Here is a 20,978-nt window from a genome sequence, read left to right as displayed (position 1 = left end):
TAGCTCCACCAGTTTTGCCATGGTCACTTGTGCAGTGTGAGCGGAGCTATTGTCTTGCAGGAACAAGATTCCTTTGGGCAGCTTGCCACACCTTTTGGCCTTCAGAGCTGCTTTCAAATGGTCCAAAAGATCAGTGTAATACCTTGCATTGATGATGGAACCATTTGGAAGGTTGTCCACTAGCAGCATGCCCTCTTTATCCCAGAACACAGACGCCATCGCCTTTATGGCTGATTTTTGCACCCTGAACTTCTTTGGACGAGGAGAACCACTGTGCCTCTGCTCTTTTGACTGCTCCTTGGTTTCAGGGTCATACAAATAAATCCAGGTCTCATCCATAGTGACCAGTCGATCTAGGCAGTTCTTATTAGCCCGGAAACGCTGACATTCCTCAAAATGTGTTGTTGAGGAATTTAGAATGGCTGTGGATAGACCAAAACCATTGTGGGTTGCCTGGTGAGACAAGAGAAGGCAATATTCCAGAATAAATCTCATTAAGTTGAAGAGAAAGCCACCAAGATGTTTATTTCATTCCAGCTGGAACGGATGTCAAAGCGCAATCATTTGCCCAGAAGCTGATATGCCCATTGGGTGGAGAGATACAATATTTATAGCCTTCAGATTCAAAAGTTCCCATGCCCACTATTAAACTATATTTAATAAACCATAACCTAATTATATTAAATATAGTTATATATTACAATTATATATGTTTTTGTTATTTAAACTAAATAAAATAAATATTGTTTCATTGACTATTCTAAAGCCTTTGACTGTGTGGATCATAATAAATTGTGACAACTTCTTGGTGGTATGGGCATACCAAATCCCCTTGTCTCTCTCCTGAGGAATCTCTATAAGGACCAAGTAGCAACAGTAAGAACTGACCATGGGATAACAGACTGGTTCAGGATTGGGAAAGGCGTACGGCAGGCTTGTATACTCTCCCCCAACCTATTCAACTTGTATGCAGAACACATAATGTGATGTGTGGGGCTTGATGAATGCAAGGCTGGGGTGAAAATTGCTGGAAGAAACATGAATAACCTTAGATATGCAGATGACACCACTTTGATGGCCGAAAGCGAGGAGGAGCTGAGGAGCCTTCTAATCAAGGTGAAAGAAGAAAGTGCAGAAGCTGGGTTGCAGCTAAACATAAAAAAACCCAAGATTGTGGCAACAAGAATGATCGACAACTGGGAAATAGAGGGAGAAAACATGGAGGCAGTGGCAGACTTTGTATTTCTAGGTGCAAAGATTACTGCAGACGCAGAGTGCAGCCAGGAAATCAGGAGACGCTTACTTCTTGGGAGGAGAGCAATGTCCAATCTCGATAAAATAGTGAAGAGTAGAGACATCACACTGGCAACAAAGATCCGCATTGTTAAAGCAATGGTATTCCCCATAGTCACCTACGGATGTGAGAGCTGGACCTTAGGGAAGGCTGAGCAAAGGAAGAGAGATGCTTTTGAACTGTGGTGTTGGAGGAAAGTTCTGAGAGTGCCTTGGACTGCGAGAAGATCCAACCAGTCCATACTTCAAGAAATAAAGCCTGACTGCTCATGGAGGGAAGGATAGTAGAGGCCAAGATGAAGTACTTTGGCCACATCATGAGAAGAAAGGAAAGTTCAGAAAAGACAATGATGCTGGGGAAAATGGAAGGAAAAAGGAAGACCAAGGGCAAGATAGATGGATGGCATCCTTGAAGTGACTGGCTTGACCTTGAAGGAGCTGGGGGTGGTGACGACCGACAGGGAGCTCTGATGTGGATTGGTCCATGAAGTCACGAAGAGGCGGAAACAACTGAATGAATGAACAACAACAGCAACAACCTAATATAACTTACCTGATTTGGTATGTCCAGACCACCAAGAACTTGCCACAATTTATTATGATCCACACAGTCAAGGGCTTTAGAATAGTCAATGAAGCAGAAATAGGTGTTTTTCTGAAACTCCCGTCCTTTCTCCATTATCCAGCATCCGGATATTGTCCATTTGATCTCTGGTTCCTCTGCCTTTTCTGAACCCAGCTTGTCCATCGGGTGCGTGTCAGTAGAAATGGCTACGCGTGTCAGTACTGACACGCTGTCATAGGTTCGCCATCACGGTGCTAGGGGATTATTTATTTATTTATTTATTTAAAACATTTATATTCCGCCTTTCTCACCCCGAAGGGGGGTGCCGGGACACAAATTCACATACAATACATAAACATTAAAAAAAAATTATCAAAATATTAAAATACACCATTTAGTAGCTCAGGAAGCATGAGGGCACTTCCTGAGCTAGGCGAGTTGCTGGGTTTTTGAAAACAGTGGCTTTTCCTTCATATTTCATATACACATATAATGGTATGGGAAGGGGAACATACAAGGGGTTCACAAGGGATAAATCATGCAAGACCAAAGGGAGCATCAGCCCTCCCTCCCTCCACAGTCCACCAAAGGTTTATACAGATCAGTAAAATATCATAAAAGTTCATAAGAGGTTGTTATAGGTTCCATAAGAGTTCCAAAGTCCATGAAAAGTTGATTAAAGATTTCCAAAAGTCCATAGAAAGTCCATAAGAGTTCATGGGGAGTGGGTGTATGGAAAGCCCTAGGAACACTGTGCTTTCATAAAACAGGAGTTTCATTAATAAAAAAGAATCCAATTAATAAATAATAGCCAAATTGGTCAGATGCTAGTTTGGGTTACAGGGACGTTGCCACGTGGGGCCATGAGGCCATGAAAAGAGCCTTAGGTTCCCACATGGGGGAGAGATAGGGGGTTATGGGATCATTCCAGCCTGGTGTCCTTGGCAAAACTATGAATTCTCTGATTTTGAATTATCTTTTACAGAGTCCTAAAGCAGGGGGTGGGGGGTGTCCTCCGATATCAAATGGACTGGGAAGTTTTCACTTGCATGCTTTTCTGATCTGTTGTCAAACACTCAGTTCTTGTGGGTTTTTTCAGGCTATATGGCCATGTTCTAGAGGCATTTCTCCTGGCGTTTCGCCTGCATCTATGGCAAGCATCCTCAGAGGTGAGGTGTTGTCAAACATTTGGGAACCCATTTTGCAGAGAGCTTCTTCATGTTCAAATGTTCATGGATATTGACAGAAACACGTTCACGAGAAATCCCCATGATGTCTGCTATTCCTTTAGCTGAAATTCACCGATTCTCCAGTATGAGGTTGCGTAGAGCATCTACAATCTCCGGAACAACAACCACTCTCAGTCGTCTAGGATGTTCCTCATCCTTGGTGCTGAAGTGGCCCGTTTTATATTTGGCAACTGTAGAATATGAAGGGCCCTGATCCCCCAATGTTTGCGACACATCACCATGAATATCCTTGGCAGACTTTCCTTGCAGAAACAAGAATTATATCACTCCTCTGCTCTCATTTGCTGTGAATATCGCCTTAGACTCTGCCATTTTGTTTTCCTAGAGCACGGTTGCCATAAGCTACAAACACAAAACTTTGAAAACATGTATTAGACACAAGGCTTCCATGTGATGTAACATTTGTTACCATAGAAACAAAAGAAGAACACAAAGCCAAAGACTTATCAGCAGCCCCCGTATAAATATAATGTTGCTGTTGTTATGATTATTGTTGTGTGCTATCCCTTAGTAAGAAAGCAGTCAGGAGGGATGTTTTTTTCAATATTCATCTGCTCTTCTATAGCTATGGAGCATCTCATTTCAATAAGGAGGGCATTCCAGAGAGCTGGAGCAACCACAGAGAAGGCCCTCTCGCTCGTGCCCACCAGCTGTGCTTCGGACGGGGGTGAGATCAAAAGGAGGGTCCTCTCAGATTCTCGCAGTGGGATTGTAAGTTGGGATGCGGGTTCTCAAATAGTCTGGGCCCGAGCCATTTAGGGCTTTGTAGGTAATAACCAGCACTTTGTATTTAGCCGGGAAGCAGGCCGGCAGAAGTAGAGTTGCTGTAACAGAGGAGTTGTTAGCTCCCTGAATGGCACCCCAGTTAGCAACCTGGCTGCTGATCTTTAGATTATTTGGAGCTTCCGAACTATCTTCAAAGGCAGCCCCACGTAGAGAGTGTTGCAGTAGTCCAGACAGGATGTAACTAGGGCGAAATGTGACGTGCAGATTTGATAAATCAGGGTAAAAATACATGATATATGGTTTGAACAATAAAAATAATAAATAATAACTTTATTTGTACCCTGCCACCATCTCCCCGAAGGGACTCGGGGCGGCTAACATTAGACCAAGCAATTACAATAAGGCAAAATGAAATACATACAAAACAGACGATCACATCAAATACAGATGCTAAACAATCTATATAAATAAAAATGTAATGTTCGTTTGTGCTACCATCAGAACTCAAAAACCACTGGGGGAATTGACACCAAATTTGGATACAAGACACCTAACAGTCCAATTTATGTCCTCCACTCACAAAAATTCAGGCTTCTCCAAAATTCATCTACCCAGACCCGACTAATCTACTGCCGATGGGATGGTTTCGGGAGAAAAGAAACTGCGGAAGCAAAAGCGATCAAGCTCAGAGCAGATCCATTGATAACCCAGGCTCAGAATACAGAAACCCCAATCCTATTCATGTCAGGCAGGAGTGACCCCATTCAAACCCTCCCAACAGATGGCCATCCAATTCCAACCCCATTCTGCCAGGCAGGAAGACACCATTCATTCTACAAATATAGCACCCCAAGCATATAGGATCAAATAGCATAATAATAATAATAATAATAATAATAATAATAATCCAAAATAATAAATATATCAACTATAATGGCTTTAAGTCAATGATATGACACATAAAAATCTATCCCAAAGAACTACAAAAAATGAACTGACCCAACGAATCCATACAGCTATGTAATAATTGGCAATATATATCTATAAATTTATATAACCCTTTCAAAATATTTTTGATACCATGTTAATTATAAAATACTTACTTAATTTTAAAATATTTCATTATTTTCATTTAAAAATATTTAACTTTTGAATACTTCATTTAGATATTTTATGTTTAAAATATTTGTTTAATTTAAGAATATTTTAATATTTTCATTATAAAATATTTAATTCTTTAGTTCTAAAATATTTCATTTACATATTTTGATTTGAAAAAAATTATTATTTACATTCCATTATTTCATTTTAATATTTAAAATTTAAAATATAAAATTGTTTAATTTTAATTTTATTCCTTTAATTTTAATATTATGTTGTTGTTCATTCGTTCAGTCGTCTCCGACTCTTCGTGACCTCATGGACCAGCCTACGCCAGAGCTCCCTGTCGGCCGTTACCACCCCCAGCTCCCTCAAGGTCAGTCCAGTCACTTCAAGGATGCCATCCATCCATCTTGCCCTTGGTCGGCCCCTCTTCCTTTTGCCTTCCACTTTCCCCAGCATAATTGTCTTCTCTAGGCTTTCCTGTCTCCTCATGATGTGGCCAAAGTACTTCAACTTTGTCTCTAGTATCCTTCCCTCCAATGAGCAGTCGGGCTTTATTTCCTGGAGGATGGACTGGTTGGATCTTCTCGCAGTCCAAGGCACTCTCAGCACTTTCCTCCAACACCACAGCTCAAAAGCATCGATCTTCCTTCGCTCAGCCTTTCCTAAGGTCCAGCTCTCACATCCGTAGGTGACTACAGGGAAGACCATGGCTTTGACTAGGCGGATCTTTGTTGCCAGTCTGATGTCTCTACTCTTCACTATTTTATCGAGACTGGACATTGCTCTCCTCCCAAGAAGTAAGCGTCTTCGGATTTCCTGGCCACAGTCTGCATCCGCAGTAATCTTTGCGCCTAGAAATACAAAGTCTGTCACGGCCTCCACATTTTCTCCCTCTATTTTCCAGTTATCAATCCTTCTTGTTGCCATAATCTTGGTTTTTTTGACGTTTAGCTGCAACCCGGCTTTTGCGCTTTCTTCTTTCACCTTGAATAGAAGGCTCCTCAGCTCCTCCTCGCTTTCGGCCATCAGAGTGGTGTCATCTGCATATCTGAGGTTGTTAATGTTTCTTCCAGCAATGTTCACCCCAGCTTTGCATTTAATATTATAACTTATACATATTTAATATTTACATTTCATAATACTTTATTTTAATGTATTTTATTTGGTTTAATTATGAAATAGTTAATTACTTCATAATTTGTTTTTAAAATAATTATTTAATTTTAAATTATTTAACTTTAATGTTTTGATTTTAAAATATTAAATTGTTTACCTTTACAAAATTTAAATCTAAAAATACTTAATTATCTTTAAAATATTTTACTGTTAGTATTTTAATTTAAAAAGTATTTAGTTGTTTACTTTTCAAATATTTTCCATATCACCAAGCTAGGCCACAGCAACGACTGGCTAGGAGGGAGGGAGGGGGATCGCCCGGAAGGGGCCCTTTGATGCCACGCATGGAAGGATGGGTGCGGGAAACCCTTTGAGGTATAGGAAGGGGCCCCAAAGGCCATCCAGTCCAACCTCATTTTACAGTAAAAGAAGACACCATCCAAGCCCTCCCGACAGATGGTCAACCAGTTGGGAGTCCCAGAGGCCATCCAGTCCAACCCCCTTTGTCTGTCTGTATGTCCATCCATCCTTCAATCCATCAATCACTCCATCTACATATCTATCTACCTACTACCTACCAACCTATTTATGTTCTCTCCATCTACCTTCTGTTCCATCTATCAATGTCCCTTCCATCTGTCCCTTCTGTCTATTGCTTCAACTGGAAGTCCTCTCTTATCTGAGGGCCACAGCAACGCGTGGCAGGGTACAGCTAGTAACATAATAATACAATAAAATAGTGACAATAACATAATTTATTTATTATTATTATTTATTTGCTTTACTTCTATACCGCCTTTCTCAGCTGAAATGGCGACTCAAGGCGGTTTACATAGTAAAGGTTAACACAACAACATCAGAAAGGCAATTAAAAACACATTATACAAACATATCAAGTCAAAAACAATCATTATCATAGACGTGCGCCTCAGCAAACAAATCAGAATCCGTAATCATAATCCTTTATACCAATTCCTATGTTCAGTTGTACCATCTTACTGTATTTCATTGCACTATTTAGCCAAATGCTTGTTCGTAAAGCCAAGTCTTGACCTTCCTCTGGAATGCCAGCAGTGAAGGGGCCTGTCTGATGTCCACAGGTAGGGCGTTCCACAGCCGAGGGGCCACCACCGAGAAGGCCCTGTCTCTCGTCCCCACCAACCGCGCCTGTGATGCGGGCGGGACCGAGAGCAGGGCCTCCCCAGACGATCTTAATGTCCTAATTTAAACAGAATGTAAGACAGTACAAGGATTAAATGAGGGCAAGCTGGGCCAAATACGAAGGGAGAAAATTGTAAAACCCATGGGTGAGATAGATAGATAGATAGATAGATAGATAGATAGATAGATAGATAGATAGATAGACAGATAGATAAGAGTGCTGGAACTAAATAAAAGATGAATGAATGAGAGCTAATAATTTTGGAGACGTCATTCTAAAAGATGACGGCCTGCCATGACTAAATCATTAACTGCCTGCTTGCTGGACTGTAATTAAAAGCTGCTAATGAGAACTGAAATAGTTGACCTGCATAGTAAACTGTGATAAGAACTGTGACAATGATAAGATAAATGTTTACATCTGTCAACATTTGCTGACCAGAAACCAAATTAACTCTAAAGGCTGTTTACATTAGTCAAAGACAATGCTCTTTCAAGTCAAATCCAGAACACAGGGAGCTGGTCCTTGGCATTGTTCTCAGGGAAAGGATGCATTTGGGCATTTTGACGTTACGAAAGATTTGGAACTGTGTGTTGGCAGGCCGCAGGGAAGCCGGGACTGGCCTAAGCAGATGTCCTTCTCCAAGAAAGGAGAAAGGATATGGTAATGTTTGGTTGCATGAGGATGGATGAATGTTTATGTGTGTGAATGCTCAGTAAATATGTAATTATCCTTTGTTTGTTAACCAATGTTGTGGTGTAATGTAAAACAGACCACGTGTAGTTCACGTTTGGTCACTCCACACACTGCCTTGACGGAGAAAGAAAATATGCCACGCAGATGAGCAATGAGTAACAAGTAGTTTACTCTTCGTAGTTCAGAACAACATATGTACAATGTGATCAGTTACATCAGTGTTTCTCAACTTGGGGTTGGGACCCCTGGACGGGTCACGAGAGTGGTTTCAGAGGAGTCACCAAAGACTATCATAAAACATATATTTCTGATGGTCTTAGGATCCCCTTTGGCAGAGAAGGCTGAAGATCTCTCCACCTGTCCTTCTCTTCCTTTTTGGTGTTGGTGAACTACAACTCCCAGAATCCAAAAACAGCCCCAGCCCCACCAGTATTCAATGTTGGTCATCTAGGTAGTGTGCAAAGTTTGGTGCAGATCCATTGTGGGCTAGGTTCAGAATGCTCTTTGATTGTAGGTGAACTATAAATCCCAGCAACTACAACTCCCAAATGTCAAGGTCTATTTCCCCCAAACTCCACCAGTGTTCACATTTGGGCATATTGAGGATTTGTGTCAAGTTTGGTCCAGATCTATCATTGTTTGAGTCCACAGTGCATTCTGGATGTAGGTGAACTACAACTCCCAAACTCAAGGTCAATGCCCACTAAACCTCTCCAGTATTTTCTGTTGGTCATGGGAGTTGCCAAGATTGGTTCAATTCCATCATTGCTGGAGTTCAGAATGCTCTTTGATTGTAGGTGAACTATAAATCCCAGCAACGACAACTCCCAAATGACAAAATCAATCTCCCCCCAGCTCCACCAGTATTCAAATTTGGGCGCATTGGGTATTGGTGCCCAATTTGGTCCAGTGAATGAAAATACATCCTGCATATCAGATATTTACGATTCATAACAGTAGCAAAATTACATTTATGAAGTAGAAACAAAAATAATTTTATAGTTGGGAGTTACCACAACATGAGGAACTGTATTAAGCGATAGAGGCATTAGGAAGATTGGGAACCACTGAGTTACATCAACTCACATAATGTCATTTTATGAGAGATTTAAAATGATCTTTCTTTGCCCGTGTGAACAAACTCCTTCAGCAGCTCATGAAGCAAGAGCATACTCTAAACCAGGGGTCCTCAAACTTAAGGCCTGGGGGCTAGATACGGCCCTCCAAGGTCATTTACCCAGCTCTTGCTCAGGGTCAGAAATTGTTCTTAATTTTAATTATTGTATTGTTTTTAAGCCTTTTTTTTTTTGCACTACAAATAAGATATGTGCAGTGTGCATAGGAATTCATTCATTTTTTTCCCTTCAAATTATAATCTGGCCCTCCAACAGTTTGAGGGACTGTGTCGGAACCCAGATGCCTTAAAGAGCCAGACACAGGAGTAAGTTCAAAACAACAGTTTATTAAATCAAAGCAAACAGGACTCAGGAACACTTGCTTCAGTGTCCCTGGTCAAAACTCAAAGTTTGTAGCAATTTGCAGCTTGAAAAACGACCTTGGAAAATAAACCGGATTAAACTGGCAAATAATCAGGATTAAACAAGAGTTTCTTCAAAACACATCAAAATCACACAGTTCAAATATGACCAAACAATGAGCCGTGAAGAGAAGCTGTCGTCCAAAAGCAGTCCAAAGTCGAAGAAGTCCCAGATGAAGATTCCAAAGTCCAAAAGGCAGCGTCGTCGTCAGAAACAGTCCGAAGTCAAGGAGAGGGGAAATCCGCATTTACAAGAATCCAAGCCAGTCGATACACGAAGGAAACAGCAACCTGCAGTTCCAGGACCCAAGCCCAACAAGAGAAACAGCAGCGACAGCACCCAAGGCACGAAACCAACACTTTGCCTACTGCAAAGTTCTATCACTCCAGTGCCTTCATTTATCCGTTATTCCATGGTTTCACCAAATTGCCAATCCCCACCAGAAAATCCCTCAAAAGTATCACTAGACGTGGGTTGTGTACACACATTTCTGATCTCCTGAACTTGTGTCCAATCCAATGGTTCCTCTTCATCCTCACTACTCCCAGACCCATTACTTCCAGTAAAACCCATGAAATCCTCTTCCTCTGTGGGAGCAGTAAGTATGTCCTGGATCCTCTTTCTCTGACGCTCCTTGACTGACTCTTGCTCTCAAGTAATCCTCTTAATACCTCTACTCCTATCTCCTTCCTCCTCTTCACTCATTTCACTCTCAGAGAAACCTTCGAAGGATTCTTCGTCTGTGGGTGACATAAGTATCTCCTGAATTCTCTTCCTTTGCTGCTCCTCATCTAACACCTGGGCACCTCATTTCCCTCCTCTACTACTCCTACTATCAGTTGTAACGTTGCCAGCAACTCTACTACAACAGATTGTGACCTGGCCCTCTGTTTAAAAAGTTTGAGGACCCCTGCCCTAAACTCTGTCTCTCTCCACCTGCTTCTCTCTGCTGCTCCAAACACCTGCATAGCTGAAGCCTGAACAAAAATGTAACAGTATCCAAGAGTCCAGGCTCAGCCTGCTCCCTGGGTATAGACCGACCAATTAGCTTCACCCATTTTATTTTACAGTTGACACACTCACTGATTCCTTACACGCTCTAACACATGTAACTGTAAGCTGTTTGTGAATCCAATTTTTTTCCAATGTAGTTGCATAGAATCTGTATGTCTGAATGCCCAATGTCATTCTTTGTGAAAAGTAGAAAAGTTATGTTTTCATTTTGCTTATTGCTTGTTGTTTTTATTGATGTGTTGTTGGGCTTGGCCTCATGTAAGCCGCTCCAAGTCCCTTGGGGAGATCGTGGCGGGTTATAAATAAATAATAATAATAATAATTATTATTATTATTATTATGTAAAAGTTCTGATATACGCTCTCACACTGGAAACTGCAATAAAAAGAACCTGGTTTAAAAAGTATTTATGACAGACTACTGTGGCCAGGCCTGGCATCTCAAGGTATGGGCGCAGCTGGTGCACAAGTTTTAATTGCGCATATGCGCTTCTGGTCATCGCCAACACCTAGGGTTCTAGGATCAGCGATAAGTCCAGGAGTGTGACCTGTCCAACACAGGCTAAAATGCCACACCCTGAGCTGCCTTCCGACTGACCAGGAGGACCTCTGTCTTGTCAGGATTCGGTTTCAGCTTGTTTGACCCTCATCCAGTCCATTACTGATGACAGGCACTGGTTCAAGATCAGGATGGCCTCCTTGACATTAGGTGGAAAGGAGTAATAGAGTTGGGTATCATCTGCATACACATGTCACGGCACTCCAGAACTCGGGATAATATCTCCCAGTGGTTTAATGTAAATGTTAAACAGTATGGGGGACAGGATTGAGCCCTGAGGGACCCCACAGGCCACTGGCCAGGGAACTGAACAGGAGTCTCCCAGCCCCATCTTCTGGGTCCAACCCTCTAGAAAGGAACAGACCCACTGCAAAACAGTGCCCCCAAGTCCCATGTCCAGGTTGGTTCATTGAGTGCTCTGCTATGACTGACTTCTCTGGCTGAAGTAGTCTGTGAAGCAGTGAAAGGCAGTGCAGACTACTTCAATAGAGAAGTCAGCCATGGCAGAGCACCCGATGAACCAACTTGGACACAGGATATTATTTGAGAACACAATAATGCTGGACCACTAACAACCACCATGTCAGACTACACAGAGAAGCCACTGAAATCCACAAGAAGCATGTGGACAAGTTCAACAGAAAGGAGGAAACCATGAAAATGAACAAAATCTGGCTATCGGTATTTAAAAAACTCTAAAATTATAACAGTAAATAAAGAACAACTGTCGAAAACAGGGGAATTACAGACAGGAAACAATCAGGGACAGTGAATCACTTCTCAACAAAGGATGCCCCCAGGCAGTAAGAAGTCACACCTTGAAAACTGCTAGGACATTAAATGTTAATCAAGCTGGCCAATTGAAACATTCACACCTGCTTCCAACAGACAAGAGTTCTTTCTCCCACCCTGGACATTCCACAGATATAGAAACCCAATTTTCCTAGTTTCCAACAGACCCCATAACAGCTGAGGATGCCTGCTGAGGATGCCATGGATGTGGGCGAAACATCAGGAGAGAATGCTTCTGGAACACGGTCAGACAGCATGAAAAAAACAACCCATTCCTGGAGTCCTTGTGGACAACAAGATAAACGTGAGCCGAAAAATGTTATTCGGCAGGAAAAAAAGCCAATGGAATTTTGACCTGAATCAATAGGAGTCGAGTGCCTAGATCCAGAGAAGTCATGCTGCCCCTCTCTTCTGCCTTGGTCAGACCACACCTGGAATACTGTGTCCAGTTCTGGGCACCACAATTGAAGGGAGATGATGACTCTAAGTTGGAATGTGTCCAGAGGAGGGTGAATCAAAGGATCAAGGGTCTGGAGAACAAGCCCCATGAGGAGCGGCTGAAAGACAGGCATGTTTAGCCTGCAGAAGAGAAGGCGGAGAAGAGACATGATGAGGGCCAGGGATCAAGATGTGAGGGGAAGTCATGGGGAGAAGGGAGCTGGCTTCCTTTCTGCTGCCCTGGAAACAAGGACGCAATGGAACAATGGCTTCAAACTACAGGAAAGAAAGGAGATTCCACGTGAACATGAAGAACTTCCTAACTGTGAGAGCTGTTCAGCAGTGGAACTCTCTGCTTTGGAGTGTGGTGGAGGCTCCTTCTTTGGAGGCTTTAAAGCAGAGGCAGGATGGCCATCTGTCGAGGGTGCTTTGAATGTGATTTTCCTGCTTCTTAGCAGAATGGGGTTGGACTCGATGGTCCACCAGGATTCTTCCAACTCTTTCTTTTAACCAAAGGCTTCTTGAAATAATCTATATTACTCTTGAAATAATATGTATTAATATATTAATTATATATTATATTTTAATAAATATTATAATTATATATTATAATATTTATTATATATATTATATATAATTATAAAGTATACTATATAATATAATATAATAATATTCTTATTCGATTAGGCATCCATTTCTATCCCATTAACACCGGACTCCATTCATCCGCACTGTCTTAAGAAAGCCATCCCTCTCAGCCAATCACAACACTGGGATTTTCCTTCAACCAATCAGGACCGGCTCATCCATTCAGAGATGACGGGGAGGGGCGAAATAAGGAATTATATTCAACCAATCAGGACGCGGCTTGCCGCTCCTCTTCCCTCCCTCTTGGGCTTGATTGAAAGCCTCGCCTGTACGCATGCGCTTCACTTCTCCCTGTAGCCACGGCTTTATCCAATCAGAGACTCCCTCGCGGTGACGGGGCGGGGCGTGATGGGGAGAAAAAAAAGTTGTTTACTTCAGAGAGAGAGAGAGAGAAGAAAGAGAGTAGAGGGCGGAGCAATATGTGGGCGTGGCTTTGGAATGATACGACGACACTGGTTGGTTTAAGCTTTGCGAGTGGGCGCAGAGGCACGGGCGGAGTGGGCGTGGCTAAGCGGGCGACACGTCACTGGTGGGCGTGGTGGCGTAGGTGATAAAAGGCCGCGCAACAGGAAGCGGCCCGCCATTTTGAACAGCCCAGGAGAGCAACAGGAGCAGAAGCGGCGCGGCAGGGAAGGGAGGGGGTTCGGCGACCAGGGGGCGGCCCGGATGGTGAAATCCTCCCTGCAGCGGATCCTCAACAGCCACTGCTTCGCCCGCGAGAAGGAAGGGAATAAAAAGACCCACCGAGACATCATGCCTGCCCGGCCCGCCAACGCTGCTCTTGGCCGGTGAGGAGCCGCCAGCCAGGCCTCAGGACGCTGGCTTTCCTTCGGGCCTCCAAGGGGCGGGGCCAGCGCCGACACGCCCCTCCCCAGGGCGCATGCGCGGACGTGCATCGCAGGAAAAAAAACGGGGGGGGGGGGAAGAGTTGGGCCAAGTCTGGCTCCCTGAAATTGTCTTTCAGGGCCCGGATCTAGCTTTTAAAGACCTGATCTGTCCCTCCAAAATGCACTTTTAGGGGCGAGATTAATCTCCCCAAAATGGGCTTTTAGAGGTCAGATTCAACTCCCTAACATGGTCTTTCTGGGCCCAGACCTAGCTTTTCAGGGGCAGATCTGTCTCCCCAAAAATCGGCTTTCAGGGGCTAGATTTATCTCCCCAAAACGGTCTTTCTGGGCCCAGATCTATCCGTTTAAGACCTCATCTTTCCTCCAAAATGGGCTTTTAGGAGCCAAATTTATCTCCGCAAAATGATCTTTCTGAACTCGGATTTATTTCCTCCAAATGGGCTTTTAGGGGCTAGATTCAACCCCCTTATATAGTCTTTCTGGGCTCAGATTTATCTCCCTTAAATAGTCTTTTAGGGGTCTGATCTTTTAGTAGCCAGATATATCTCCCCCAAATGAGCTTTTTTAGACCAGATTTAACCCCCTAAGGTGGTCTTTTAGGGGCCAGCCCTTCCTGGGTGAGATTTATTTTCTCTCCCCCACCCCCCTCAAATTGGGCTTTTAGGGGCCAGATTCAACCCCCTAATATGCTTTTTTGGGCCCCATATCTATATTTTAAAGGCCAGATCTGTTCCCCAAAATGGGTTTTTAGGGGCCAGATTCAATCCCCTAATGTGGTTTTTCTGGGCTCAGATCAATCTTTTAAGATTTTTCTCCTCCAAGTCGTCATTTAGGGGCAAGATTCAACCCCCCAAAATGGTCTTTCTGGGCCTGGCTCTATCTTTTAAAGGCCAGATCAGTCCCCAGAAAATAGACTTTATGAGCTAAATTTATCTCCCCAAAATGGGCTTTTAGTTGCCCCTGATAAGGTTTTTTGGGGGGGGGGCATAGCTTTCTTTTAAGGGCCAGATTTATCTCCCCAAAAACAGTCTTTTAGGGGTCTGGTGTATCATTTAAAGGCCAGATATGTCTCCCCAAACGGGCTTTTAGTGGTCAGATTGAATCCCTTAAAATAGTTTTTCTGGGCCCAGATCTATCTTTTCAGGGCTAGATTTTAAAAGGCCAGATCTGTTCCCTCAAAATGGTCTTTTAGAGACTATATTTATCTCCCCAAAATGGTCTTTCAAGGAGAGAAATCTCTCTTTTAGGGGCCAGATTTATCCGTCCTTAGAATTTAGTCTAAAATGGGCTTTTAGGGGCCAGATTCAGCCTCCTAATACAGCCTTTCTGGGTCCAGATCTGTCTTTTAAGGGCCAGATTGAGCTCCCCAAAAGTGGTCATTTAGAGGCCAGATCTCCCCCCCCCCCCCAAAAAATTGTCATTTAGAGTCCAGATCTGTCTCCACAAAATAGCATTTCTGTGCCCAGATCTCTTCCCAAAATGGTCGTTTACAGGCCAGATCCACCCCACAAAATAGTATTTCTGGGCTCAGGCCCGTCTCCCCAAAACAGTCCTTTTGGGCCCAGATCTATTTCCTCATAATTGTCTCTTCCTGCCACTCCCTACAACGATTGCATGACGCAGCTTCTCTCTCTTTATCTCTATTTACTTCCCCAAAATGTCCCCCATCAACAGTTTCCTCTCTCCTTCCCCAAAACGGTCTCACAAGGAGCCATTTTTCTCTCTTCCCTTTTGTAATAAACCTCCCTATCAAAGGAGAACCTTTTTAAAAAAATCCTTAAAAATGAGACTGGCTTCTGGGCATTGAGATCACGGCCACATAAAAAGTGGAGAAGAGGCAACAGTGGAGGTGTATCTGCCCAGAGAACTCCTTTAGGGTATCCTTTCCTCCCTCATTAACACAAATAGTTTCCCCAGCCTTAAGAGGCAGATGAGGAACATTAGCTTTTTAAAGGGTTGTAGAGGAAACAAGGTCCTCAGTTGAATCCTATGGCGAGTCAGAACCTGTTCCATCCGAGAAAGCCAACATCTTTGTTTGAGCCGGCTTACGGCAGACGTGAAAACCACTTACTTCCAAGTCCTCTTATCGCAACCAGACGAAACCTGTATATAGCCAGCTTGCCGGTCCAAATAGGGGCCTCGATGCCATTGAAATCCCGAAAGCCCTTGATCAGTGGCCTGACAAATACCTGGTACATTTCAGAGAAAGGGGATGCCAAAGCCACCTCTGTATGCATATTCAAGTCACCTTGAACGTGCATACAGACACAGATGTGGAAAAAAACCAACATCTATGCTCTACTTTAATGCGAGGGCCAATAGATCTGGATGTGGACGTCTTTTTAAAGCCATGATAGGAACAATACAGCCTCCAGAGTAATGAAAAGGTGTGTGTTTGTTGCAGGGAGGATATTGTTAGGGAGAGTAGCGGCAACAAGGTGTTGATAAAGAATGGAGCGTAAATATACCAGTTTGGCATTGGGGTAAAGCCAAATACACATGTATTTATGTGTGTCTTCAAGTCTGCCGTTCTGCCCCCAAACTCCCAACTCTGGCCCCACCGACCCTCCTTGCATGTTTACTCCTCGCTCAGACTTCCCTTTCTTCCTTTTCAGTTCCAGGATGGCCTTCAATTGCTGTAGTAACCTGGGTCCGGGGCCTCGGTGGTGCTCCTGATGCCCCTCACCCACCCCTGAAGATCCCAGGTGGGCGAGGGAATAGTCAGAGGGATCACAATCTTTCAGCTAATTTATTTTATTCTGTAAGTATGCGTGGTCTTTATGGATGGGATTATTGTGGGCGCAGGGGGGAGTGTAACCTCATACAATTTCGGATAGCGTGCTTTGCAGGGGATCGGTTGCTCAGGAAAATTGGCCATGGCCTTTTCTAAGCCCCATTGGTCGGAAATAGCTCCAAATCGCCTTTTGCTCTCCTTCTCCCTCCCACAGGATAATCGGCTGAATGTCACAGAGGAAATCCCATCCAATAACAGGACACGGATCCTGCATATCCAGTCCAGGCTGACGGAGGCCAAGCACATCAGTTGGAGGACTGTGCTGAATAGTAACAACTTGTACATCGAGATCCCCAACGGCGCTCTGCCAGAAGGGAGCAAAGATAGGTAAGATTGGGCTGCTTTTCATCAATCTTCCTTTGCTTTCTAAATTTTCCAACAGTGGTAATTTTCATGTGACATAGAAATGGAAGGGAGGTGTACCTTTAGCATTGCATCTTGCACTTGGCTTGCTCACTTCCTTCTCTCCCCAAAACCACAGCCATTTGTACGTCTCACTCCCTTCCTTTTGTTCAGTTTCGCAGTTCTTCTCGAATTTGCCGAAGAACAGCTCCAAGTTGACCATGTGTTCATATGCTTCCACAAGAACCGAGACGACAGAGGTGAGTAAACAATAGTTGTGCTGAGCCCATTTTGGTTGGATTTTGATCCATATTGTCAAAGGGTGTTGTTGTTTTGTGGGTCTGTGGTGGTGGTGTTTTGTGGGTCTGGGCCAGCCCTTAACCCTCTCCTGCTCCCCCCTCCAGCCTCGTTGCTCCGTACTTTCAGCTTCTTGGGCTTTGAGATTGTGAGACCGGGGCATCCCCTTGTCCCCAAGCGACCCGACGCTTGCTTTATGGCCTACAGCTTCGAACGCGAGTCTTCGGAAGAAGATTAGACATTATTTTGTTTTGCAGTGTTTTCCTTTTTTTGCCTCGTAGAGCTTTTCCTTGGATCTTTTTGTCAGGAGATGAAATTGGTAGGAATTCTGTCAACATCTTTATACATGCACATATATATGTGTGTACGCATAAATGACTTCTTTGTATGAAATATTGTGTTAAGTTTGCTGGTGGTGGTGGTGGGGATGTTTGGGGCAGATGTTGAAAAATTTCCAGCTTTTGTCATCTTTCCCTCTCTTTCCTCCTTTCTTCTTTCCCTCGCCCGCATTTTTGTCCGCATGTTGTGACCGTTCCAAAATAAATGCTCACTCTCAAAATTTAGCGGCATATTTCTTGGAAGTTTAATATTGTGTGTTTGTGATACAGAAGTATTTGCTTTAATTCTAAATAAAAAGTTTATATTTTACTTCGTTGCTGGTTTCGACATGTTTCAAAAGACATTCTAGTGCAGTGGTTCCTAACCTATGGTCCCTGGAACACCAGTGGTCCGCAAGAACGAAAATATGGTCTGTGGCCTCACCATTACTACACCGTTGCCTCGAAACCATGCAGCAATGAGACAGACTGGTCTTGCAAAACCCTCTTATAGTGCTGAGGCAATAGGGATGTTGGGAGGGAAGAGGCTGATTATCCCCAAAAGATTACTACTACCACATCAGCTCTAATCTATATATATAAAAATACATCTGTGCGTAATGAGTACCTTAAAAACAAAAAAACTACTGAGCCAAATGACCCCAAATTTGGCAACAAAACTCCTCGCAATCCAAGGAGTGACCATCACTGAAAAAAAGCCACAAAATACCTTTAAATTCAAAATATTGCTATATCAAATAGACTCAAAGAATAGAGTTAGAAGGGACTCTACCATAGTATTGCAGGAGAACAGGACAGGAAGGAAGGAGAGAAGAAAGGAGGAAGAGAAAAAGGGAAGGAATGTAGGAGGGAAAGGGGGAAGGAAGAAAAGAGAGAAGGGGGGAGAGAAAGAGGGAAGGAGGGGGGAGAAGGAAGGAAAGAAAGAGGTATTGAAGGAAGGAAGAAGAGAAAGTAGAAATGAAAAAAAGGGGAGGAAAGGCAGGAAAGAGGTAAAGAAGGAAGGAAGGAGAAAAGGAAATAAAAAGTGAAGGAAGGAAGCAGGGAGGGAAGAAAGGAGACAAAGGAAGAAATACAGGAAGGGAGAGGGAAGGAAGGAAAGAGAGAAGGATGGATGAAACCAAAGAGCAAAAGAAGGAATGAAAAAAAGAGGTAGAGAAGGAAGAAAGGAGAGGAAGGGGAAGAAAAAGGGAAAGAATAGGTACGTACCGCTCTTTCATAATAGTCCAGATATCTACCTCTACTTCGAAAATTCTTACTATAGGCCACAGCAACGCGTGGCAGGGCACAGCTAGTGATTAAATATGATTTTCTGTGGACACCATCATTTTCTGATGGTGACTACCGGATGGCGTATGTTCTGTATCAGAAACCAGAGCAGATGTGGTCTATCCAATGCAATTTTCTGAATCGGCATCCCAAATAACCAAACTGAATCTAAAGTTAACAAAAAACTTGATTCGTAACCCTTTTGGTACTAATGTTGGAGAGAGGGCCCTGGTCAAAGTGGTCCCTGGTCAAAAAAAAGGGTTGGGAACCACTGTTCTAGTAGAAGGTTATACTTTTGCTTGAACCTTTTCAGGTTTTTTGAGTGTTACAACCCCAAATAAATTGAAGGCAATAGGGTAACCCTCTTGCTTTGGGAGCATGGATGGAAAGCCATTAAGGTAGGCCTTTGGGACACCATCTTCCATCCATCTATCTATCCACCCACCCAATAAAAGTAAAAAAATGTATGCATGTTAGTGGTTGGGGTGTCCACTTACACAGACATGCTCCTGCCTCCACAAACAGTGATAGCTTTCACTACTCAGGAGACACCAGTGGTCCTCCCTCCAATGACATTGCAAGTTATAGCGAGCATCGTAAACATGTACAAGGGCCCTGCCAGTGTCTGCCACAAACACCATACTGCCCACAACCCAAGTGAAGGCAATTTCATCCTAGATTTTATGTGTTTCCTCCACCAGGAACATCCCGGTGTTTCTGACTCTCCATTGGTGTGGAATTTGCATAACCCCACCCTCTGCCTCTCCCTTAACACTTACCTACTTTTATCTATGGCACACAGCAAATGGGAATTGATCAGCAACTGAACATATTAGAGAGGTCTGGGGAGAATTCACCATGATTTATAGGAGTTGTAGGTATTGGGATGTATAATTCTCCTGCAATCTAAGGAGCACTCTGAACTCCGCCAACCTAGAACCAACTTGGCACACAGAACTCCCATGACCAACAAAACATACTGGAGGTCTTTGGGGGGATGTATAGGAATTGTAGTTCACCTACATTTAGAGTGCACTGTGAACCCAAACAACGATATATCTGGACCAAATTTGGCATGCATACCCAATATACCGTATTTTATGGCGTATAAGACTACTTTTTAACCCAAGAAAATCTTCTCAAAAGTCAGGGGTCGTCTTATACACCAGGAGTAGACTTGTATGCTGGGAGTAGTCTTATACGCTAGGGATAGTCTCATACGCTGGGAGTTATACGCTAGGAGTAGTCTTACAGAGCGGGTGCTGAAGCTTCCAGTCCGGATTGAAGAATCTGGTTGCCGCATATGATGGAGAGAGCTCAAAAATGGCAGCGGATGCGTCCCTGCTGTATACAGCGACTGTATGAAAGCATTAAGGGCGACACTGTACAAATATGGTAGAAGAAAATCCATCAGGATTCGTGGATTTGATGCAGTCCCGATGGTAATGTGAAGGGGTGCCCAGGGAAAAGTGTAAGTGAAGGGTGGAGCAAGCTGCAGGCGCCCGGGGTATGGAAAAAAGAGATGGAATGGCTCTGGGCCCAGAAAAGCACACCTCTTTTACCTGTCTGGCCCGCCCTTGTATCCTATTACCATACCTCCTCCTCTGCCTCTCAGATCTCACTCCTGAAGACTGCAGTGAAGGTGCGCATGTGTGAGATTGAGAGGCAGAGAAGGAGGTACAGTAATAGGAAAATTACCATATTGAAATCAAATCTGATGTTTTTAAATTTTTATTTGGTGTGTGTTGGAAGAGGGATAGTCTTATACAGAGAGTATATCACAAACTATATTTTAACTGGAAAAGTTGGGGGTCTTATACGGCCAGTCGTCTTATATGCCGGAATATACAGGAACCCAAATTTGAATACTGGTGGCTTTTGAGGGGAATTGGCCTGGACATTTTGGAGTTGTGGGTGCTGGGATTTATAGTTCATCTGCAGTCAGTGAGCACTCTGAACTCCACCAAAGATGGAATTGGCACACAGAGCCCCCATGACCAGTAAAAATTACTGGAGGTCTATGGGGAAAAGGCACCTTGATTTGGGGGAGTTGTAGTTCACTTACATCCAAAGAGCACTGTGAACCCAAACACCGATGGATCTGGACCAAACTACACACATATCTTGTATTCCGAAAATTGATTACTGGAGGGGTTTTGGGAGTTGTAGCTCACCCACAACCAGAGAAAC

At 43.5% G+C, this 20,978-nt stretch overlaps 1 protein-coding gene across 1 annotated transcript; it reads left to right on the top strand.

Moving 5' to 3' along the window:
* Positions 1-13,471: 13,471 nt before the first annotated feature.
* OAZ1 (ornithine decarboxylase antizyme 1) lies at positions 13,472-17,832 on the top strand. The gene is given in 6 exon segments (XM_060785145.2): positions 13,472-13,691; positions 16,367-16,424; positions 16,426-16,512; positions 16,700-16,872; positions 17,062-17,147; positions 17,292-17,832. Coding segments are annotated over 6 exon segments (657 nt in total). The 5' UTR covers positions 13,472-13,569; the 3' UTR covers positions 17,423-17,832.
* The last annotated feature ends 3,146 nt before the right edge of the window (positions 17,833-20,978 follow it).

This window comes from Anolis sagrei, chromosome X (genome assembly GCF_037176765.1).
Source record: "Anolis sagrei isolate rAnoSag1 chromosome X, rAnoSag1.mat, whole genome shotgun sequence".
NCBI classification, from domain to species: domain Eukaryota; kingdom Metazoa; phylum Chordata; class Lepidosauria; order Squamata; family Dactyloidae; genus Anolis; species Anolis sagrei.
This window is presented reverse-complemented; position numbering and strand designations above follow the sequence as displayed.